Below are 19,623 nucleotides of genomic sequence, written 5' to 3'. Positions count from 1 at the left end.
ACCAACTAAACCACACTGATGTTCCCGGGTGTCTTGACCTACCAGAAAGCTCTTGGTCCATTCCCTCTGGTGACAGCACTGGATAAATACTATTTGATATCTGTGTCCTGGGTACTGGTCACTGAGGAAGAAGTTCAGGGAGTAGACTACTAGAAACCATTAAAGTTCACTCAAAAATTGTTTTTTTAATGCTCACCTAAAATAAGCAGGACCCTTAAAACTTGAAAATGATAAAAGCAACTTTTCATTTTATCCAACGTTCTTACTACCCCACTACAGGGCATAGACCCTGAGAAAAGCAATCTACAGATTCAATGCAATCCCTATCAAACTACCAATGACATTTTTCACAGAACTAAAACAAAAAATTTCACAATTTGTATGGAAACATAAAAGACCCCGAATAGCCAAAGCAATCTTGAGACAGAAAAACAGAGCTGGAGGAATCAGGCTCCTGGACTTCAGACTACTACAAAGCTATAGTAATTAAGACAGTATGGTACTGGCACAAAAACAGAAATATAGATCAATGGAACAGGATAGAAAGCCCAGAGATAAACCCACACACATATGGTCACCTTATCTTTGATAAAGGAGGCAAGAATATACAATGGAGAAAAGACAGCCTCTTCAATAAATGGTGCTGGGAAAACTAGATAGCTACAGGTAAAGGAATGAAATTAGAACACTTCCTAACACCATACACAAAAATAAACTCAAAATGGATTAAAGACCTAGATGTAAGGCCAGACACTATAAAACTTAGAGGAAAACATAGGCAGAACACTCTATGACATAAATCACAGCAAGATCCTTTTTGACCCACCTCCTAGAGTAATGGAAATAAAAACAAAAATAAACAAATGGGACCTAATGAAACTTAAATGCTTTTGCACAGCAAAGGAAACCATAAACAAGACGAAAAGACAACCCTCAGAATGGGAGAAAATATTTGCAAATGAAGCAACTGACAAAGGATTAATCTCCAAAATTTACAAGCAGCTCACGCTGCTCAATATCAAAAAAACAAACAACCCAATCCAAAAATGGGCAGAAGACCTAAATAGACGTCTCTCCAAAGAAGATATACAGATTGTAAGAGACACATGAGAGGATGCTCAACATCACTAAACATTAGAGAAATGCAAATCAAAACTACAGTGAGGTATCACCTCACACCAGTCAGAATGGCCATCATCAAAGAATCTGTAAACAATAAATGCTGGAGAGGGTGTGGAGAAAAGGGAACCCTCCTGCACTATTGGTGGGAATGTAAACTGATACAGCCACTATGGAGAACAGTATGGAGGTTCCTTAAAAAACTAAAAATAGAACTACCATACGACCCAGCAATCCCACTACTGGGCATAGACCCTGAGAAAACCATAATTCAAAAAGAGTCATGTACCACAATGTTCACTGCAGCTCTATTTACAATAGCCAGGACACGGAAGCAACCTAAGTGTCCACTGAGATGTGAATGGATAAAGAAGATGTGGCACATATATACAATGGAATATTACTCAGCCATAAAAAAGGGAAATTGAGTTATCTGTAGTGAGGTGGATGGACCTAGAGTGTGTCATACAGAGTGAAGTAAGTCAGAAAGAGAAAAACAAACACCGTATGCTAACACATATATATAGAATCTAAGGGGGAAAAAATGGTTCTGAAGAACCTAGGGGTAGGACAGGAATAAAGATGCAGATGTAGAGAATGGACTTGAGGACATGGGGAGGGGGAAGGGTAAGCTGGGACGAAGTGAGAGAGTGGCATGGACATATATACACTATCAAACGTAAAATAGATAGCTAGTGGGAAGCAGCCACATAGCACAGGGAGAGCAGCTTGGTGCTTTGTGACCACCTAGAGGGGTGGGATAGGGAGGGTGGGAGGGAGACACAAGAGGGAGGGGATATGGAGATATATGTATATCTGATTCACTTTGTTATACAGCAGAAACCAACATAACATTGTAAAGCAATTATACTCCAATAAAGATGTTAAAAAAGAAATCACCTTCCTCAGATTGGGGGGGGCGGGCGCTGAGAAGCAAAACCAAAAAAACTGCAAACTAGATACAAGATTAGAACACCTGGTTTATTGGGAAAAATTCATAATGAAAACTGCAACTGCTTATTTTTACAACTTACAAGATAATAATTTGATACATAAAATGAATTGGTTTTCATTACATAAGTACAAATATTAAAATAAAAAATCCATGTGATATATCATATTTGCCATTCAGAGAAATCCCACATCCCTGAATTCTCCTGTTGCATGTTTTACCTCAGATATTTTTAATCTGTTTACCAAGGGAAACCAGGTTTTTAACCGTATTTGAGTTTTTGATTACAGCTGCAATTTATCAGAAGCTGTGTCTACATGATTAGAGCCTGGTCAAGCCTAAGACGAAAAATTCAAGCCATTTCTTCTCTTTAGGCTCTTTTAATGTTACTTTTGTGAAGGAAATGGCCCTCCTAATGGTTTACTAAACAACCTAATCCTACCTAGAGGTTACGACGAATTAGACCAATCCACCTTTTGATCCAGTCTGCCCTAGTCTAGAACATATAGACACCAAACAGCACAGAATTATTAGTAGCACTTTACCACACCCCAACCCTACAAACCACTTTAAAAGAGAAAATTTCATCTTAAGATTTCACTACTTAAGGAGGTCTTACTACTGCAACAGGCTTTGGCTATGAAAGAATACTTTCCTAGATGCCATATCAAGTTAACGGGAAGCTTAGCCCCAAATCAGTTATTCATGATGTTAATTAGAAATCCTCACAAATGATATGCATTTAGGAAATGATTTTGCTTCTTTTAATAGCTGAAGGTTTGAAAAAATATTTATTTTTTGCATTTCTTTTAGAATATTTGGTCACTGGCAATTTTTACCAATATCTTCCTCTTCTCCTTAGTCCTTAATAGACCCAGTTCATTCCATCTGGGAAAAACAGAAACCTGATCAGATTACTCAAATCTCTGAAGCCTTCTCATTTTTACCTTATAAATTACGTAAGTTTCCTTCTCATATTCTTTTACAAATGCAATATAAATGGTATGGCTAGATATAAGGAAACCACTGGCATATTAGTAATTAGGTAATTAGTTAAAAGAAGTAAGTCTTGTTTAACTCTACAGATCACAGATAAAAGATGAATATGAAACTCTAAAACTATTTAAGAAATATTCTCTCCCAAAGTATTGTAGCATTTTGACTATAGTTTAATGATATGAACACTGCCCCAAACATAGGTTCAGAGTATTCCAGGGGAAACAGTTTCTTTCTCTGGAATCCATCTCAGCAGCAGTGATGTTCTTCTGCTCATTCCCCACCTTAGGGAGATGTGTAGAAGTACCTCGGCTTGGCATTGCCCAGCAGGTCATCTGCATAGTTGGGGAGGCAACAGAAGAAGAAGGCACAGCCAATCAGGATAATCGTGGCCGCCCACCCAAAGCCGTAGGCCCAGTTATAGATGTAAATGCCAGCAGAGCTGTTAGCCAAGTTAAAGGTCTGGTTGTACTTCACAGGGTAAATTACCAGGGCGATGATCTGGAGCACAGCTAAAAGGAAGGAAAAAAAAATACAACGTATGAATGTATGAATGAATGAATGCATGATAACAACAGATTATTTCCTCTTCCACAACATTTTTGCCTTAAAATAAGTATTAAATCCACCTAAATAATGCTGATAAAAGGGGCTGGGGGAGTCTAGTTAATCATAAGCCAAAAAAGATGACTGAATATTGTGTGTCAGAGATACCTGGCACTGAGTAGAATACTGAGTATATGAAATACAGACAGAAAATTAGAGATTCATGTACCTATGTAAGCATTATATATACTAAGCTAAAACGTGCTGAATTGTGGTGTGCAATAGGAAGCAAGAGGGTAGAGGAGAGCCTACTTTTTCATCTTTGCTTTTCCTGTGCCAAACATAAGTTAATATTATCAGTGTTAGCAAAATAAAACATATGTACATATACATATGTCTGTGTGTATGCACACACAGACACAGATAGAGGAATATTCATTCAATAAATAAATGACTAAATAAAACAATGAATCAGTGATGCGAATGATCAATGGGAGAATCAGAAGAAAAGCCTGCAGAGGAAGGGGGAATCTGAAGAATAAATAGAAATGAAGAGATGGAGGAGAGGAAGAAGAGCGTTCCAGCCTCTGGGGAAATAGAAGCAAAAGAGGGGAATAACCACAGTGCTTTAAAAAGTGAAAGGGGGGCTTCCCTGGTAGCGCAGTGGTTGAGAGTCTGCCTGCTGATGCAGGGGACACGGGTTCGTGCCCCGGTCCGAGAAAATCCCACATGCCGCGGAGCGGCTGGGCCCGTGAGCCATGGCCGCTGAGCCTGCGCGTCTGGAGCCTGTGCTCCGCAACGGGAGAGGCCACAACAGTGAGAGGCCTGCGTACCGCAAAAAAAAAAAAAAAAAAGTGAAAGGGAAGATACGGGAAGGAAAGCATATGTCAAAAAAATTTCTAAACTCTTTGATATGAGTCACATTATTACAATTATTATTAATCATGTATTAACAATTTACATTGCTTAAAAATAAAAGGAATTTATTAAATCTACTTTGTAGTCTTTTTCAATGAACATGCCTAATTCTATAAAGCTCTAATGAGTATACACATGCTATGCTATGCTATGCATATTTTTACCTAGTATTTAGTATGTGCATTGCCATGACTTTGGGTATAAGCAGATTTTAGCTCTGTGACACTCAGACGCTACTCTTCACAAAGAGGGATCAGCTGGCTGAGCTCCCAGGAGTATGTCAGGGAGTGAACAGTCCTCGCCACCACTTTTATTTCACCTTAATTTTTTTCTACTAGCTCCACAGATATACCCTTAACTAGTTTTCTTTTTTTTTTTTAAATTACTAGAAAGGCTGTAGATGTTTCCACATCTTGATTTGTTGCTTCTATTTCCCAACTTAAAATGTTCTTCTTTGGCAACTTGTGAAAGGCAATCTTAGTGTAGATCTTAGATATTTCTCTGGTTCCTGTCTACTTTATTTATTTTTTTAAAATATTTATTTATTTATTTTGGCTGCACCAGGTCTTAGTTGTGGCATGCAGGATCTTTTTTTTTTTTTCAGTTGTGGCATGCGGACTCTTAGTTGTGGCATGTGGTCTTCTTAGTTGCAACATGCGAACTCTTAGTTGTGGCACGCATGTGGGATCTAGTTCCCCCACCAAGGATCAAACTCGGGCCCTCTGCACTGGGAGTTCAGAGTCTTACCCACTGGACCACGAGGGAAGTCCCACTTTCTGTCTAGTTTAAATAACAAACTCTCACTAGTTAAGTTTGTCATTTTCTGCAAATCATTGTGTATGACACAAAAGGAACACGTCTCTGCATTTTTCTCTAATATGCCTAGTAATAAATGTTAAGCATTGTTATTTACCCATTTTGGTTCATCACATAAAGTTCTTGTAATGGTTTGGATCAATTTTTACAAAATCTAAATTGTATTGGTGTTCAGTTATTCTGATTTTAACCCAATAATATACATCACATTAAAAAGAATTGTTATGAAATATATCTTAAAATTCAAGTAGGGCTTATTCAACATTATTACCACTAAAAATGTATTGAGATTTCTAGGCTTTTTATTTTTCTATTAAACATTTCCCATTCCACTTGTCCAACTTTGAAGAAGGGGAGAATTAAATTGTAAAATGAGAACACGGGGTTAAGCAGGACAGTTCAGCTGTTTATCTATCGAAACTCACCAGAGCGAGTTTTTTTTACAATAACTCCTGCAACCCTGTTAGCTAGAGATGGCGATTACTCGATCTTAATGTTTTAATGTTAAGGTGGACAGAAGAGTTTTACTACAATTTCTTTTAATTTTGGTAAAATATACTCAACGTAATATTTATCATTTTAGCCATTTGCTAAGTGTTCGATTCAGTGGCATTAAATGCATTCACAATGTTGTGTAATCATCACCACTATCCATACCTAAAACACTTTCAACATCCACAATATGTACCCATTACCCGCTCCCCTCGGCTGCTGGTAACCTCCAATCGACTTTCTGTCTCTGTGAATTTGCCTATTCCAGGTACTTCATACAAGTGAAATCATAGAATATTCGTCCTTCTGTATCTACCTTATTTCTTTCAGCGTAACGTTTTCAAGGTCCGTCCATGTTGGAGCTCACATCAAAATTTCATTCCTTTTTATGGCTGAATGACATTCCATTGTACGCATGGACTACCTTTCGTTTATGTATTTTTCTGCTGCGGAACACTTGGGTTGTTTCCACCTTTTGGCTATTGTGAATAATGCCGCTACGAACATGGACGTACAAGTACCTATTCAAATCCCTGCTTTTGGTTCTTTTGGATATATACCTAGAAGTGGAATTGATGGGTCATAAAGGATTCTTCAATGAACGTTAATGTCACAGTGTTATTTCTAATGGTGATTTATATAGGCATCTACCTAGTCTTCTAAGACATGTGATAGGAAGCTACATCAAATTGTTTCTTTGATAAGGTCTTGTAAATTTGAACTACAGAACACCAAATAAAAGTGGAGGGGGGATTCAACAAGATTCTTCATACGTTTTGTGATTCCTAGCCATTTCTGATTCTAAAATATTATTCCAAAAGCAAAGTTTGAAACATGAGGAACACTCGAGTAAACTTTATTTTGAATCAGGAGACATTTTTAAATGTACAGGGGACGGTTAGACCTGCACTGGCTGGTTCTCGGAGGCTACCTCCTTCCTCCCAGCCAGGGCCTTTTTGCTCCTCACTTATCCTGCCCTAGATCCTGCCATCACCTTCTTTGTACTCAGGGAACCCTGCGCACAGCAGTCCCACTCAGGCTCAGGCTTGATCCTATGGACCCCTCTAGTTACAGGGCTTCTGACTTGTTTCCAAAACCATATGCTCACTTTGTATTTATACCCCAGGTCTGTGGCTGGACTTCGGCATTTGTTCCATGAGCCTAAGTTAGTAGCTTGAGAAATGGACTGTGGCCGCCTCACTTTGCCCTTAACAGCATCTTCTTCTTCTTTCCCCTCCTCAGGAAATCCAGATTTGCATCTAAATCCAGCTCTGTGGCTGGGGTCCTGCTCCTTTGGCAGACTTCCCTACTGCCAGGCGCCCACCTAAAATTTTAAATAATTCTTGCCCCTAGATTCTTGCTAGTTCTGATATTCCCTTAATAAATGATCTCTCCAAGCCCCACCCAGCTGCATAACTAAGTTTCCCATCCCCCCAACCCTGGCTCTAAGCTGCAAAGAGGCAGTTCCAGATCTGGCCCCTCCCAGATGCCCCATCCCACTGCAGAAAACCCTTCTGTGACCCACCACATCCTAGGACTGCAGAACGCCTTCAACAAGTGCAATGGTTCAGGGACATTCCAGTCCCCTCAGGCATGGGGCTCATGGGAGGCCAGCCTGGGACCACTATGGAGACACTGCACTTCCAACCCTGGTCCCTCGGGGCAGGGGTGTCAAGGGCATGGGGTCATCTACGAGAGATACCAGCAGGTAGAGTGACAACCTTCCTCACTTGGATGGGGGACATGGAACGCTGTCTCAGGCAGAGGATAAAAGGGATCCAGCTCTTAAAATACATCTCTCCTCTGTTACTTCTGCCTTTGGTGACACATTTTCCGAGAACAGATCAGGAACTGTATTGTCAGAGATCTTCTTTGTGGCGTGGACATTATTATATTGATGTCCCCTGCTGATAGGAAGAAAGGATTGCTGGCGCACAGTCTTACCAGCCAGGGCCAGGAGGCTTCCAATCATTCTCAGGAAGACAAGCATTTGGGATCCGCAGAGGGCAAAGAAAGAGAGGATGAAAGAGATCACCAGGATGATGAAGCCACAGAAGAGCATGGCGGCAACTGCCTTTCCCCACGCTATAAGAAAGAAACAGCAATTAGTAAGGCAGACAAGCCAAATTTAAAGTTACTTATCAAAGCATCAATGGGGTTTTTTTCTTCTTTCTACTAATTGTATTTGGGTGGAAAAACAGATTTTCTTTAGACAATACTTAAGCATCTCCATATTTTAAGGGAAGAATAGGCAAATTCATAGGTAGGACATTAACATACTGATATGCAGTAATGCCTTATCCCCTCAGTTTTGGGGCAAATGTTTATACCTCCAAAATGAAAAGTAAACTACATTAAACTGTATCTCATTTAATAAACTGGCATATAAACAGGTATATTTAAAAGAGTCACTCAAGTTCTACTATAACATGACCACAATAAACAACATTTTTACTATGGCACAATCCAAATTACAATCTCTTCAGGAACTGTTTCAAATACCTTTAAAAGGATCTTTTTTCCATATTAAGGTTTGGTCCCATGCAAAAATAATTACTGAAAACTCATAGTACGTATGACTAGACAGAGATATCAAATAAAACAATTTAATTGTAAAGTAGCTAGCTGTGCTTTTTATAACAAGTTTAGGTGCAAACAACATTTCTAAATTTTAACTTGTGAAGTATTCAGAATTTATCGCACAATAATTCTCAATTATTGACATGGGCCCTAAAAACAATAAGGATGAGGTGGAAATTGAGTTCTAGGTTTGAAGATCTACATGGGCAGCTCTAGCCCTGGGTCATTCTGCTCTGCCCCTGTGGGAAGAGAAGAGTCATGACTCCCAAGCTAAGGATTCCAGCCAATCATTCTTATTGTTCAAACTGCACTGATTCCTAAAATCTCTTCCCACACAACCTTCTCTCTAGAGGCAGTAACTGACATGTACGAAGTAATCGCTCTGTACCAGGTACTGGGCTAAGAACCCGCCATGCCTTAGCAACCTGAATCCTCACAATAACTTTTTAAGGTTCACACTCTGTTATCATTTCTATTTTAGAAGTGAGATTATACTAAGCCTTTGAGAGTCCACATAACCTGCCCAGAGCCACACAGCTGGCAGCCAAGTTTGATTTCCAGACTGTCTGAATCCAGAACAGGACTCTTTTTTCTTTTCTTTTAAGATATAAGTTACATACTAGAAAATTCATCCATTTAAAGCATACAATTCTGTAGTTTTCACTCCATTCACAGGGTTGTGCAACCATCACCACTTTCAATTCCAAAATTTTCATCACCCCAAAGAGAAACCCCATGTCCGTTAGCAGTGCCCTTCTCCTCCCCACTTCCTTCACCTTCTGATCTACTTTCTGTCTCTATAAATTTGCTTATTCTGGACATTTCATATAAAAGGAATTATATACTATGTGGCCTTTGTGACTGTCTTACGCTTTCACTTAGCATAATGTCTTCAAGGTTCACCCATGTTGGAACAGCATGGATTAGGACTGCTTTTCTGTTTGTTTTTTGCTTTTTGTTTGTTTTTTTTTTTGCGGTACGCGGGCCTCTCACTGTTGTGGCCTCTCCCGTTGCAGAGCACTGGCTCTGGACGCGCAGGCTCAGCGGCCATGGCTCACGGGCCCAGCCGTTCTGCGGCATGTGGGATCTTCCCGGACCGGGACACGAACCCGTGTCCCCTGCATCGGCAGGCGGACTCTCAACCACCGCGCCACCAGGGGAGCCCTGCATTCCTTTTTATGACCAATAATTATTCTATTGTATGGATAGCCCACATTATGTTTACCCACTCATTCATTAATGGATGAACATGCACCCTTAACCTATTTCTCTTTATTGCATTTGAAAAGGAGAGCTGCGTGTACCTCGGCACTGGTTTTACTCCAGCTTTAACCGAGCTTGGCTGGCAAACAAATCCTGACTTAATTTGGGGTCATTGGACTGGTCAGTGTTAGACAAAGTTAAGGACTAGCAGAAAGAACAAGGGCTTGGGAGCCAGCTTGCCCTCGTGTATACCCTGCCTCTATTACCTACTAGCCACTGTCAGTCTGCTCCTCTGTTAACCAAGGCTAAAATGCCTTCTTTCAAGATTACGGTGAGGATGAGAGCTCTTGTGTGAAAAGTCATGGAGCTGTTAATTCTCCAGCCCTCTCTGTTCAAAAATGTCCTCATGTATTCCGATGACTTTCTCCAGTACCTCAAGTTTTCACTTTACTCAACGTTCTCAAGGTTCTACACTGTCACATGAAGACTCTTCCTCAGTTCTCCACTGCATGTTTACATCTTCAACTGTTAGAGACAAACCTGGGCTGAGCTCCCCTGTTCCCTTCTCTAGCCTCCACACTCCCTCCAAATCTTCATCTAGATTCAGGGATGACTGGGGTATAATAGGTAATTAAGGAAACGACTTTACATGCTCAAATACCGTGTTTTCACACAAATTACCCCTTAGTGGCACTGGTCAGGATGGCGTCATGACAGTACCTGAGTGGGCCTAGTTATATGTTTATAATTTTTATTACTTTCCTCCACGTCTTGCTCTCTTCCCATGAGATCAGTAAGACCAAGGTAAAATAGAAATGTTTTATTTTAAGATAGACATGGATAAAGCCAAAATGTGAGATTAAGTCTCTTTTCTCACTTTTGCCTTGTCCTTCGAGTAAGGTAACTTTCCAGAGAAAACGGACCATGCTTTGGAAAGAACATTAATTAATCAGACCATCTCGAAGTCTAGCCCATAAACCACTGACTCAAAATCATCAGTGGTGCTTATAAAAAGTATGGATTCCGGGCTTCCCTGGTGGCACAGTGGTTGAAAGTCCGCCTGCCGATGCAGGGGACGCGGGGTCGTGCCCCGGTCCGGGAAGATCCCACGTGCCGCGGAGCGTTTGGGCCCGTGAGCCATGGCCTCTGAGCCTGCGCGTCCAGAGCCTGTGCTCCGCAAAGGGAGAGGCCACAACAGTGAGAGGCCCGCGTACCGCAAAAAAAAAAAAAAAAAAAAGGTATGGATTCCTATGCATCCCTCCAGACATGTTGAATCAGAGTTGGAAAGGAATCTGCATTTTACTGGTATTTCTTACATTTATACTAAAGTTTGAGACCAACTAAGAGAGATGATTAATCTTCTTATAAAAATAGCTGGAGCATGTAACTTTCAGTATGTAACCCACTGTCAATTACAGTCTCATGTCTGTAGATTTTTGCATGGCTACTGCCAATCATTAAATTCAATTAAATAAAATCATTAAATTCCAATAAGCAGACACTGAGTTTTCCTTTTAAGGTGAGTTCACATGTTTGAAACTGTTCAATGAAAAGGCAACACAGCTATATAAGCCACACAGAGGAATGCAGACAGGAAGATCAGTTGTATAGCAGAATGTGAGTTTTCAATAAAAACAGGAGAAGCATGCTAACAGGGAACATATTTAGTAATCGAACTTTGACAATCACAGATTAAGGTTTTTAAAGTATAGCTAAATAAATGATGTATGATGTTGCTATAAAGAGTAACATCAATCATTTTGCCTGTTTATTTGAGGAAGATGAATACAAAGTTAGATTATTGCTATTACTGCTTCCGCTGACATTACCGCTGAGGTGTAATTTACATTTAGTTTCAGGTACTTGAAAGGAATTAAATAAAAGAAATAGTAAGCCAATTCACCTAACCTAAAACCAACAGGTGAATGTAAATATGAACAGATCATTTTAAGAAATTTTCCTATGTTATGTTAAATCAACTCAATTAGCATCTTCCTTATTTAAAATGCTGAGTCTAAAGAAAATCAAAATGGAAAGTTAAGCAACAGTCTGTCTGGAGAAAGGCTGCCTTGGAAGTAGAACGTGTAAAACCTGCTCCTTGAGAGTGGAAACACCCACATTGATTCACTTAACTATCATTTAAGATGTGGCACATATATACAATGTAATATTACTCAGCCATAAAAAGAAACGAAATTGAGCTATTTGTAATGAGGTGGATAGACCTAGAGTCTGCCATACAGAGTGAAGAAAGTCAGAAAGAGAAAGACAAATACCGTATGCTAACACATATATATGGAATTTAAGAAAAAAATAATGTCATGAAGAACCTAAGGGTAAGACAGGAATAAAGACACAGACCTACTAGAGAATGGACTTGAGGATATGGGGGGGGGGGGGAAGGGTGAGCTGAGACAAAGAGAGAGAGGGGCATGGACATATATACACTACCAAACGTAAGGTAGATAGCTAGTGGGAAGCGGCTGCATAGCACAGGGAGATCAGCTCCGTGCTTTGTGACCGCCTGGAGGGGTGGGATAGGGAGGGTGGGAGGGAGGGAGACGCAAGAGGGAAGAGATATGGGAGCATATGTATATGTATAACTGATTCACTTTGTTATAAAGCAAAAATTAACACACCATTGTAAAGCAATTATACTCCAATAAAGATGTAAAAAAAAAATTACAATGAGGTATCAACTAAAAAAAAAAAAGATACAAATCTTGACATGGTTTTGAAGGTCCTGACTGATGGATAACAAGGAAGGCAATCTGCTGCCTCATGTCAATGACTATTTTGTTGTAAGATGATGAGATGGATCCTACCGGGTCTGAGCAGGGTCCTTCCAGCCCAATATTCTGCCTGAGAAGGGAACCAACAGCCATGTAGACTAACAACATGGCAATTCTCCATGACATACGTTTTGAAAACTTTAGATAAATCTGTAGGCTAAGTGCCTTTGGTCTCCCTTAATCACCCAGAATGAATCTAATATCTATAAACTTACCCAACCCTTTGGGAACTATATATTTTTATATTATACCTTGGTCTAAATTGTACCCTATTTACCAGCCTCAATGGAGAAACATCAATTTGTAAAACTTATCTTGAAGCTACTTCTTTCATGATTCAACATCAACAGATGGTCCTCAGGTCTTTGAAGACAGTCCATCTTCATCTATTCTGAAGACAAGTCTGTCCTTCATTAATATTTTATACACTAAATTTCTGCCTTTCCTAATCCGCATTTTACTGGTATTTCTTACATCCATACTAAAATCTGAGAACAACTAAGATAGATGATTAATCTCCTTATAAAAACAGATTGCAGCACTGCCAAAAAGGAGTGTGTAACTTTCAGTATGTGACCTATGGTCAATTATAGTCTCATTTCTATAGATTTTTTTCATGGTTACTGCCAATCATTAAATTCAATTAAATACTATCATTAAATTCAAATAAGCAGAATGTGTGTGTGTGTGTGTGTGTGTGTGTGTGTGTGTGTGTAGGGGATTGGGGAAGGATTGTCATTGTCAATTATCTTTCTCTGAATTGAGACCACAAAAGCATGCTGCACTCCAGGTAAACAGAGTTTCTGCGCAGGGATGTTGTTTTTTGTTTTGTTTCCTTAAGGGAAGATAAATTTGGTGTTTCATATATATATATAATTTATTCTGTCCTAAGTTTATTTTCTAAGTACCACTTGAAGAAATTTATGTTATCAAAGAAACCAGCAACATTATAAATCCACTTTAGATAAGATTCATTAAAGATCCATTTAGGTAATGAATGGCTTATCAGATTTTGCTATTGCTTGCAAAGATTCAACATTAAGTCAACAACATGGAAACCATTCACTGGTTACTAATGAAATTCTGAGTTTTTTCTAAAAAATGTTTTTAAGTTTTTTGTATGAGGGATAATGCTATACGTTTTTCCAGAGATTATATACTAAAACATGATGTTACAAGGCAAATACAGCTGGGAAAAGACCAGTAAGATCGACTGAGAAGAAAAGAGCAATAAAAGTAAAAATAAATAAATACCTTGAATATCAAGCTAGAAACCATAAATCAAAGTTAAGCTTATGAAAAGAAAAAATAAATAAACTTTTATTTTAAGACAAGGAGAGCACTACTGCTATATCGTGGGTGACATTTTGGAGACTGTCATTACTTTTTCAACCCAAATTAGTATTTCTTTTAATGGATTTGCTGCATTCTTCAGTAGCTTTACATGTGGGCACCAAACATTGACCAAAACAGTCTGTGGCCTAGCCCCTTACTCAGTGCCCTGCAGATTCCAAATTGTCACCCAACTAGAGTAGAGGATGGTTCCTTTCCAGAACAAAGGATTCACCTATGAACAATACAGAAAGCCCTACCCATTAATACAAGATTTTGTCAGATTCCTTCCTATTGTTTCTATAAAGTTCTTTATGTCATACACAAGCAGAACTGAAAACTGGACAAGACCATAATTGAAAAAATAAAAAAGATGCTATCTTGTGACCACCTACAGGGGTGGGATAGGGAGGATGGGAGGGAGATGCAAGAGGGAGGAGATATGGGACTATATGTATATGTATAGCTGATTCACTTTGTTATAAATCAGAAACTAACACACCATTGTAAAGCAATTATACTCCAATAAAAAAAATATATATATATATATATCCTCCAGGTTCAAAAAAAAAAGATGCTATCTACAAATAAATATACACATGGGTAGATGATATATTCAAAAAGACTGTTGCATAGTCAATGAGGAGATCTGCAGCAATACAGGCCAGTGCTTCTGAAACTTAAAAGTGCTTACGAATCACCTGGGGACCTTGTTAAAATACAGATTCCAATTCAGTAGGTGGGGCCTGAGATGCTAAGTATCCAGTAACCTCCCAGATAATACTGATGCTGCTGGTCTGTAACACACGAGTAGCAAAAATCTGGAGGATGACTCAGGAAAGCCTCCCAAAAAATCGACACAGGAAGAACGATTCTGCAGAAGGTTTGGAAGGCAGGAGAGGAATGGCTTAAAGGAAGAATGATGCCGGGGTCTCTGGGGAGAAATTCCACAGTAGGTGTGAGATTCTTTACATGCTCTACATTTTCCCCTGAAACTGAGCCAGATGATAACCCTTTCCCATTGGTTTTTATGGAACTTTACCCCTTATGGCCTTCTTTTAAAGTCTGAGTGGGGAAACCATCCTACACGGGAAGATGGGAAAATACAGGAAATTCTGTGTGAACTCAGACGAAATAACTAGCAGCAAATTTGGAATCTACCCTCAAACGTTTGAAAATCTGTCCGTTGGAAGAAGGCTGGAAAGAATAATTTACAGAGAAGCACATTTCACCTCTTGCCGGTGTAAGAGAGGTACTTTTAAACAAATAGCATCGTGCAGAAAATTAAGTTGTTGAACAACAGGAAGAAGCTCAGATCAGCCACGGGCGATGCTGATAGGTGGGCTTTGGAGAAAGCTTGAGTAGGCGCACTCTTCATCCCTCCTAGATCTAACAGTCTAGGAGTCTCTGGCCATTTACAAGGAGAAAAGACAAATCAGGGATTGAGGCTCTCTGGTAGTGCTAAGTGCAGCAAATGTGGAGAAAACCGGTCAAGATCACTGGTTCCTAGATGTCTAGATTTTATAAATCAACATATATATATTTTTAATTATGAAAATCAATTGAGAGTGTCCAACTTTTTGTTTTACTATGTACGAATGTGAACACATGCCCGCAAAGATTAATCTACCTACTAATGCCTAATTTCATACAATAAGAGCATTTGAATACGTGACCCTGCCCCTCTGCAAAAAAGCCACAAGAACATAATCTCAAAATGAAATCCTTTAAGTTGAATTTAGGCTAATGTAAAACTATTAACTTCATACCTACTGATATTTTTCTCATTTCTCGTACATTTAAGAACCATAGGGCTAGATGATCTAAAAATATTTCCTGTATTAACCTGATTCTGTGACTTATCCAAGGCTGATTTCATGTAAAAAACATTCAATGTGGTATCTTTGGTAAAAATGAGGCTCTGCACTTCTGAGTTCAGATCCAAGGCAAAGGCTCTCCAATGCTGCCACACTGACTCCTCGCCATCATTCTTGGAGCATAAATTCATCTCAGCTGTCCCTGTAATTTATGCATAAACTTATCTTCATTAGTCTCTACCCTGACAAGTCAGAGCTTGCTTAGGACTTGAAATCTACATCTCTGATGCTGAAAATATCCTCCTGATGTACTCTTTCTTAAAACTGTAAAAGAAGGTGCCAGGAGTGCAAAAATACTGTCTGTGAACATGGATTCAAATTTAATTTAGCATCTTCTTTTATTTATTTATTTTTGGCTGCGTTGGGTCTTCGTTGCTGTGCGCAGGCTTTCTCTCTAGTTGCAGTACGCAGGCTTCTCATTGCTGTGGAGCACGGGCTCTAGGCACGCAGGCTTCTGTAGTTGTGGCCCACGGGCTTAGTTGCTCAGCGGCATGTGGGATCTTCCCGGACCAGGGCTCGAACCCGTGTCCCCTGCATTGGCAGGCGGATTCTTAACCACTGTGCCACCAGGGAAGTCCTAACTTGGCATTTTCTTTATACATGAAATCTGAATGATCATTTCAATGTTTAAATCTAGAGTTTTCTTTTCCAATTTTGAGGACCAGAAACCATGACTTTTTTAAAAATCCAAACAAGAATTTGTATTTATTTAGTTGTTACTATTATGTAAAAGAAAATATTCAGTGTTTAATTTGATTCATTGATGAGGAAAAATGAGGTGATATGGTAATCTGAAATTCTTTAAAAAAAAGTTAATGACAGTGAAGAATATAACATTCTTCTTTTTACATAATTCTATGGAACTATTTACCTTTATTTTAAAAATCTTTATTATTTAGTATTATTGCTGATACCTGCCAGCAAAATGAACATATTGTTACAAATGTCAGCAACTAAAAGAGATAGTGAAGCACTTTGTAATAAACAGGTATACTTTCTTAATACTGTAGTTTACAGTGGTAAATCACAAGGTTTATTTTCTAGCACATAGCAAGAATTTTTTAAAAAGTGATTATACACACTTAATTCTCAATATTGAGATATCATTTTAATTAGAGCCATCAACCTTATTCCTTGTTGTGTTTGTACATACGTGGGAGTGTGTGTAAACTGCTTACTGTGTTTTAGATAAAATATGACCTCATGTGAACATATTGTTTTTGGCAAGGCCTAATTGCAGCTATCTGAACATCTCAAAAGTTCAGAGACGCCTAGATAATCAACCTACGGGATAGGAGTACACAATTTCTACACCGGTGAGGCAAAACTAGCCAACAGTCCATGGCAGGAGACGGAGTGGAAGTATAATAATCACTCCAACTCATCTTTGACTTCAGTAGCCTGGGATGGGCCTCTCCTGGTGAAATCATAGCTGTTTTCTTCTTCCCAAGGTCACCTAGTGACAGTGGGCGCTAGACTCATTACTTGATTCTAGGGCTTGAGCAAAAGCCACGTCTAACACATCCTTGGCACTTGAGTATCTTTGCAAAGGTCACCAGAATAACCAAATTGGAATGTGAAAGCCACCGACCACTTATGAAAATCATTCTTGCTGCATCACAGAGGCAGCACTAGATTCCTCAAGGCTCACTTGGAGAACCGAACTTTTCTAAAGACCAATTTCTATATCAAATTGAAACATCAACTGTACACTGACTGGATCTGTCTTTTCTCTACAATTAAAAAAAGTTAATGCTTTAGACTCCTGTCTAATTAAAACATTAGAAAACAGAAACAAAACCCGCTTACTCCCTTCTATATCAAAGCACTCTATCAGCCTGAGGTTAGAAGAGCCACACCCTAGGAAGGTGAGTTCATCCTGCAAATCAAGAAAAATAAAAATTGCATTGTGTATTTTTCACAAGAGGGCTGTGGTCACAGCCAGAGCTGTGCAGGCCAGATCATGTCCCAGCAATAGTGCTGATCTAGGCTCTGCCTGCACCCTTCTCCCCGCGGCACACTAACCTTCTTAATTCATATGCCCAGGATCGCTGAATATTCTTTGGGTCTGTATTAGTCTTTGCAGTGAGATACGATTATCAAAGTCTGTTTAAAAACACACCTGTTTTAAGCAAGTCTACTAAATCCCCTACAAGATACTGAACTCTGTTGCATTTTAACCAGAAGATAGAGACATATTATTTCAAAGAAATTAATTCCCTTTGAAAACCTAAAAGACTTGGGGTAATACAAACCCTGGCAGGTGTGCTCTTTGCGCTTTAAGAGATGAAAAACACAGACTTTAAGGAAAGTTAGGAATTCCATTTAGTCTTTACATTTTATTACCTGCTAAGGAGAACCATGCCTCCTTTGGGGAGTAAATTTTTGGGGAGAACTTCCAAATAATTCCACAGTAGATAAGATAAAGCACCAAGCCCCTGATACAGGGTCCCAGAAATAAACAGAGTTTGGTTTGAAGCCCTGGGCCACTTTGGAGGTGCGGGGCAAGTCGAAGGTCCTAGCAGAGAATGGGGAAAAAAAGCAGGGTAGCCTTCTTTCTCAGTTTTAAACTATTAAACTCAGTCGGTAAGGGTCCATTCAGTAGTTGTTGACTTTAAGCTTCTGATTATTCTCATACTTAAACCCTCCTCTCCCGAACCCCTCACACAATGCTAATCACGATAGACCCCGGCTGTTCTTCCCATCTACGAGAAAGCAGGGGGTGGTACCGGCCCAGAGCAAGCTCCTCTCCAGTCCCGCGTAATAGTAACAGGTAGTTCCCTGAGGCTTCCTCCATGCTGGAAAAATAAAATACTCTATCTGCAGTATATTAAGTTGTCAACTCTGCTTCATTTCGCTGGTGTAGAAGATGTGTTTGCTTTTTAGATTTCAAATCAGATTAAAATAAAGTTTTCTAAACAGCAATGCCAGGCCTAAACCCAAAAGACACTCCCTCTAACAAGAATTAGCCTGAAGCATTAAACACTGCAGTATCTACTGAAATCTTCCCTGCTGAAACTTTGATTTAAAGGGCTTTTTTAAAGGAAGAAGAGCTGCTTTCACTTAGTTCAAGTTAAACGAATAATACAGCAACATTAGGGAAGGTACGCATTTTAAATACATTTTAAAATATAAGGCATATTTCATATTTTAAGATATAAAATAGGTGGCGTAATGGGAAGAAATTTCCGTAGGTCTCAAGAAAATATACTTTGTTCATTACATTTACTCATCAAACTCATTGCAAATGGCTGAAATCATCTTTTGCTGTACCGACAGACCCTACGAATAAACGTAGTTTGAACTAGGGCCATTTTCTTCCAGTGTCGAGCCTGGTTTTGGACACGGAAAGCTGCTACTGCTTTATTCTGTTCGGGTCGGATGTATGAACCTAGGCTCTAAAGAGAGATTTGTTGAATCACCTATTACCCCCGACCCTGTTCAGTCCCTTCTCGACCCTGTTTAGTCCATTCTCACAGGGCGACTTCCGCACTCCCAGGGCGCCGGCGCTCGCCCAGCAGCCGCCCGGAGGACTTCACGGAGGCGGCGGCACTCACCAAAGTCCATGAGGCTTTCGCAGTTGTTATCGGAGGTACACCGCCACCACAACGAGGAGTAGTGCTCCTCGGTATTGCTCAACTGTAGCCATCCGCGGCCGGCCAACGCGATGATGTCGAAAATGATGGCGCTGAACAGGAGCAGGGGCAGGATCCACCTGCAGCGCTCGCAGGCCAGGCCGCAGGCCAGCATCTCGACGGCGGTGGTGGAGAGGAGAGGAGAGCGTGGGGCTCGGACGCCGGCGGAGAGTGACCCTAGAGCGCCGGCAGGGCGACAAAAGGGAGGTAGGCCTCGAGGAGGCGGCTCCTGGAGGACGCGGCTCGGGGCTGGCCTCGGGGGCGAGGCGCCCGCCCCACCTAGATTCCGGTGACTCAAAGCGCACCGCCCAGACCTGCCCGGCCGGCCCAGGCGCGCGCGGGGGAGGAGGGGCCGGGCTCGGGTT

The 19,623-nt window shown here is 40.1% G+C and overlaps 1 protein-coding gene across 1 annotated transcript; it reads right to left on the bottom strand.

Annotated features, from left to right (window-relative positions):
* Nucleotides 1-2,908: 2,908 nt before the first annotated feature.
* PERP (p53 apoptosis effector related to PMP22) lies at nucleotides 2,909-19,373 on the bottom strand. The gene is made up of 3 exons (XM_065888810.1): nucleotides 19,181-19,373; nucleotides 7,784-7,924; nucleotides 2,909-3,579 (listed from the first exon to the last, which is right to left on the bottom strand). The coding sequence occupies exons 1-3, from the start codon at nucleotides 19,371-19,373 to the stop codon at nucleotides 3,353-3,355; spliced, it is 561 nt and encodes a 186-aa protein (XP_065744882.1). The 3' UTR covers nucleotides 2,909-3,352.
* Nucleotides 19,374-19,623: the final 250 nt, after the last annotated feature.

Source organism: Phocoena phocoena, chromosome 12 (genome assembly GCF_963924675.1).
Source record: "Phocoena phocoena chromosome 12, mPhoPho1.1, whole genome shotgun sequence".
Taxonomy (NCBI): Eukaryota; Metazoa; Chordata; class Mammalia; order Artiodactyla; family Phocoenidae; genus Phocoena; species Phocoena phocoena.
This window is presented reverse-complemented; position numbering and strand designations above follow the sequence as displayed.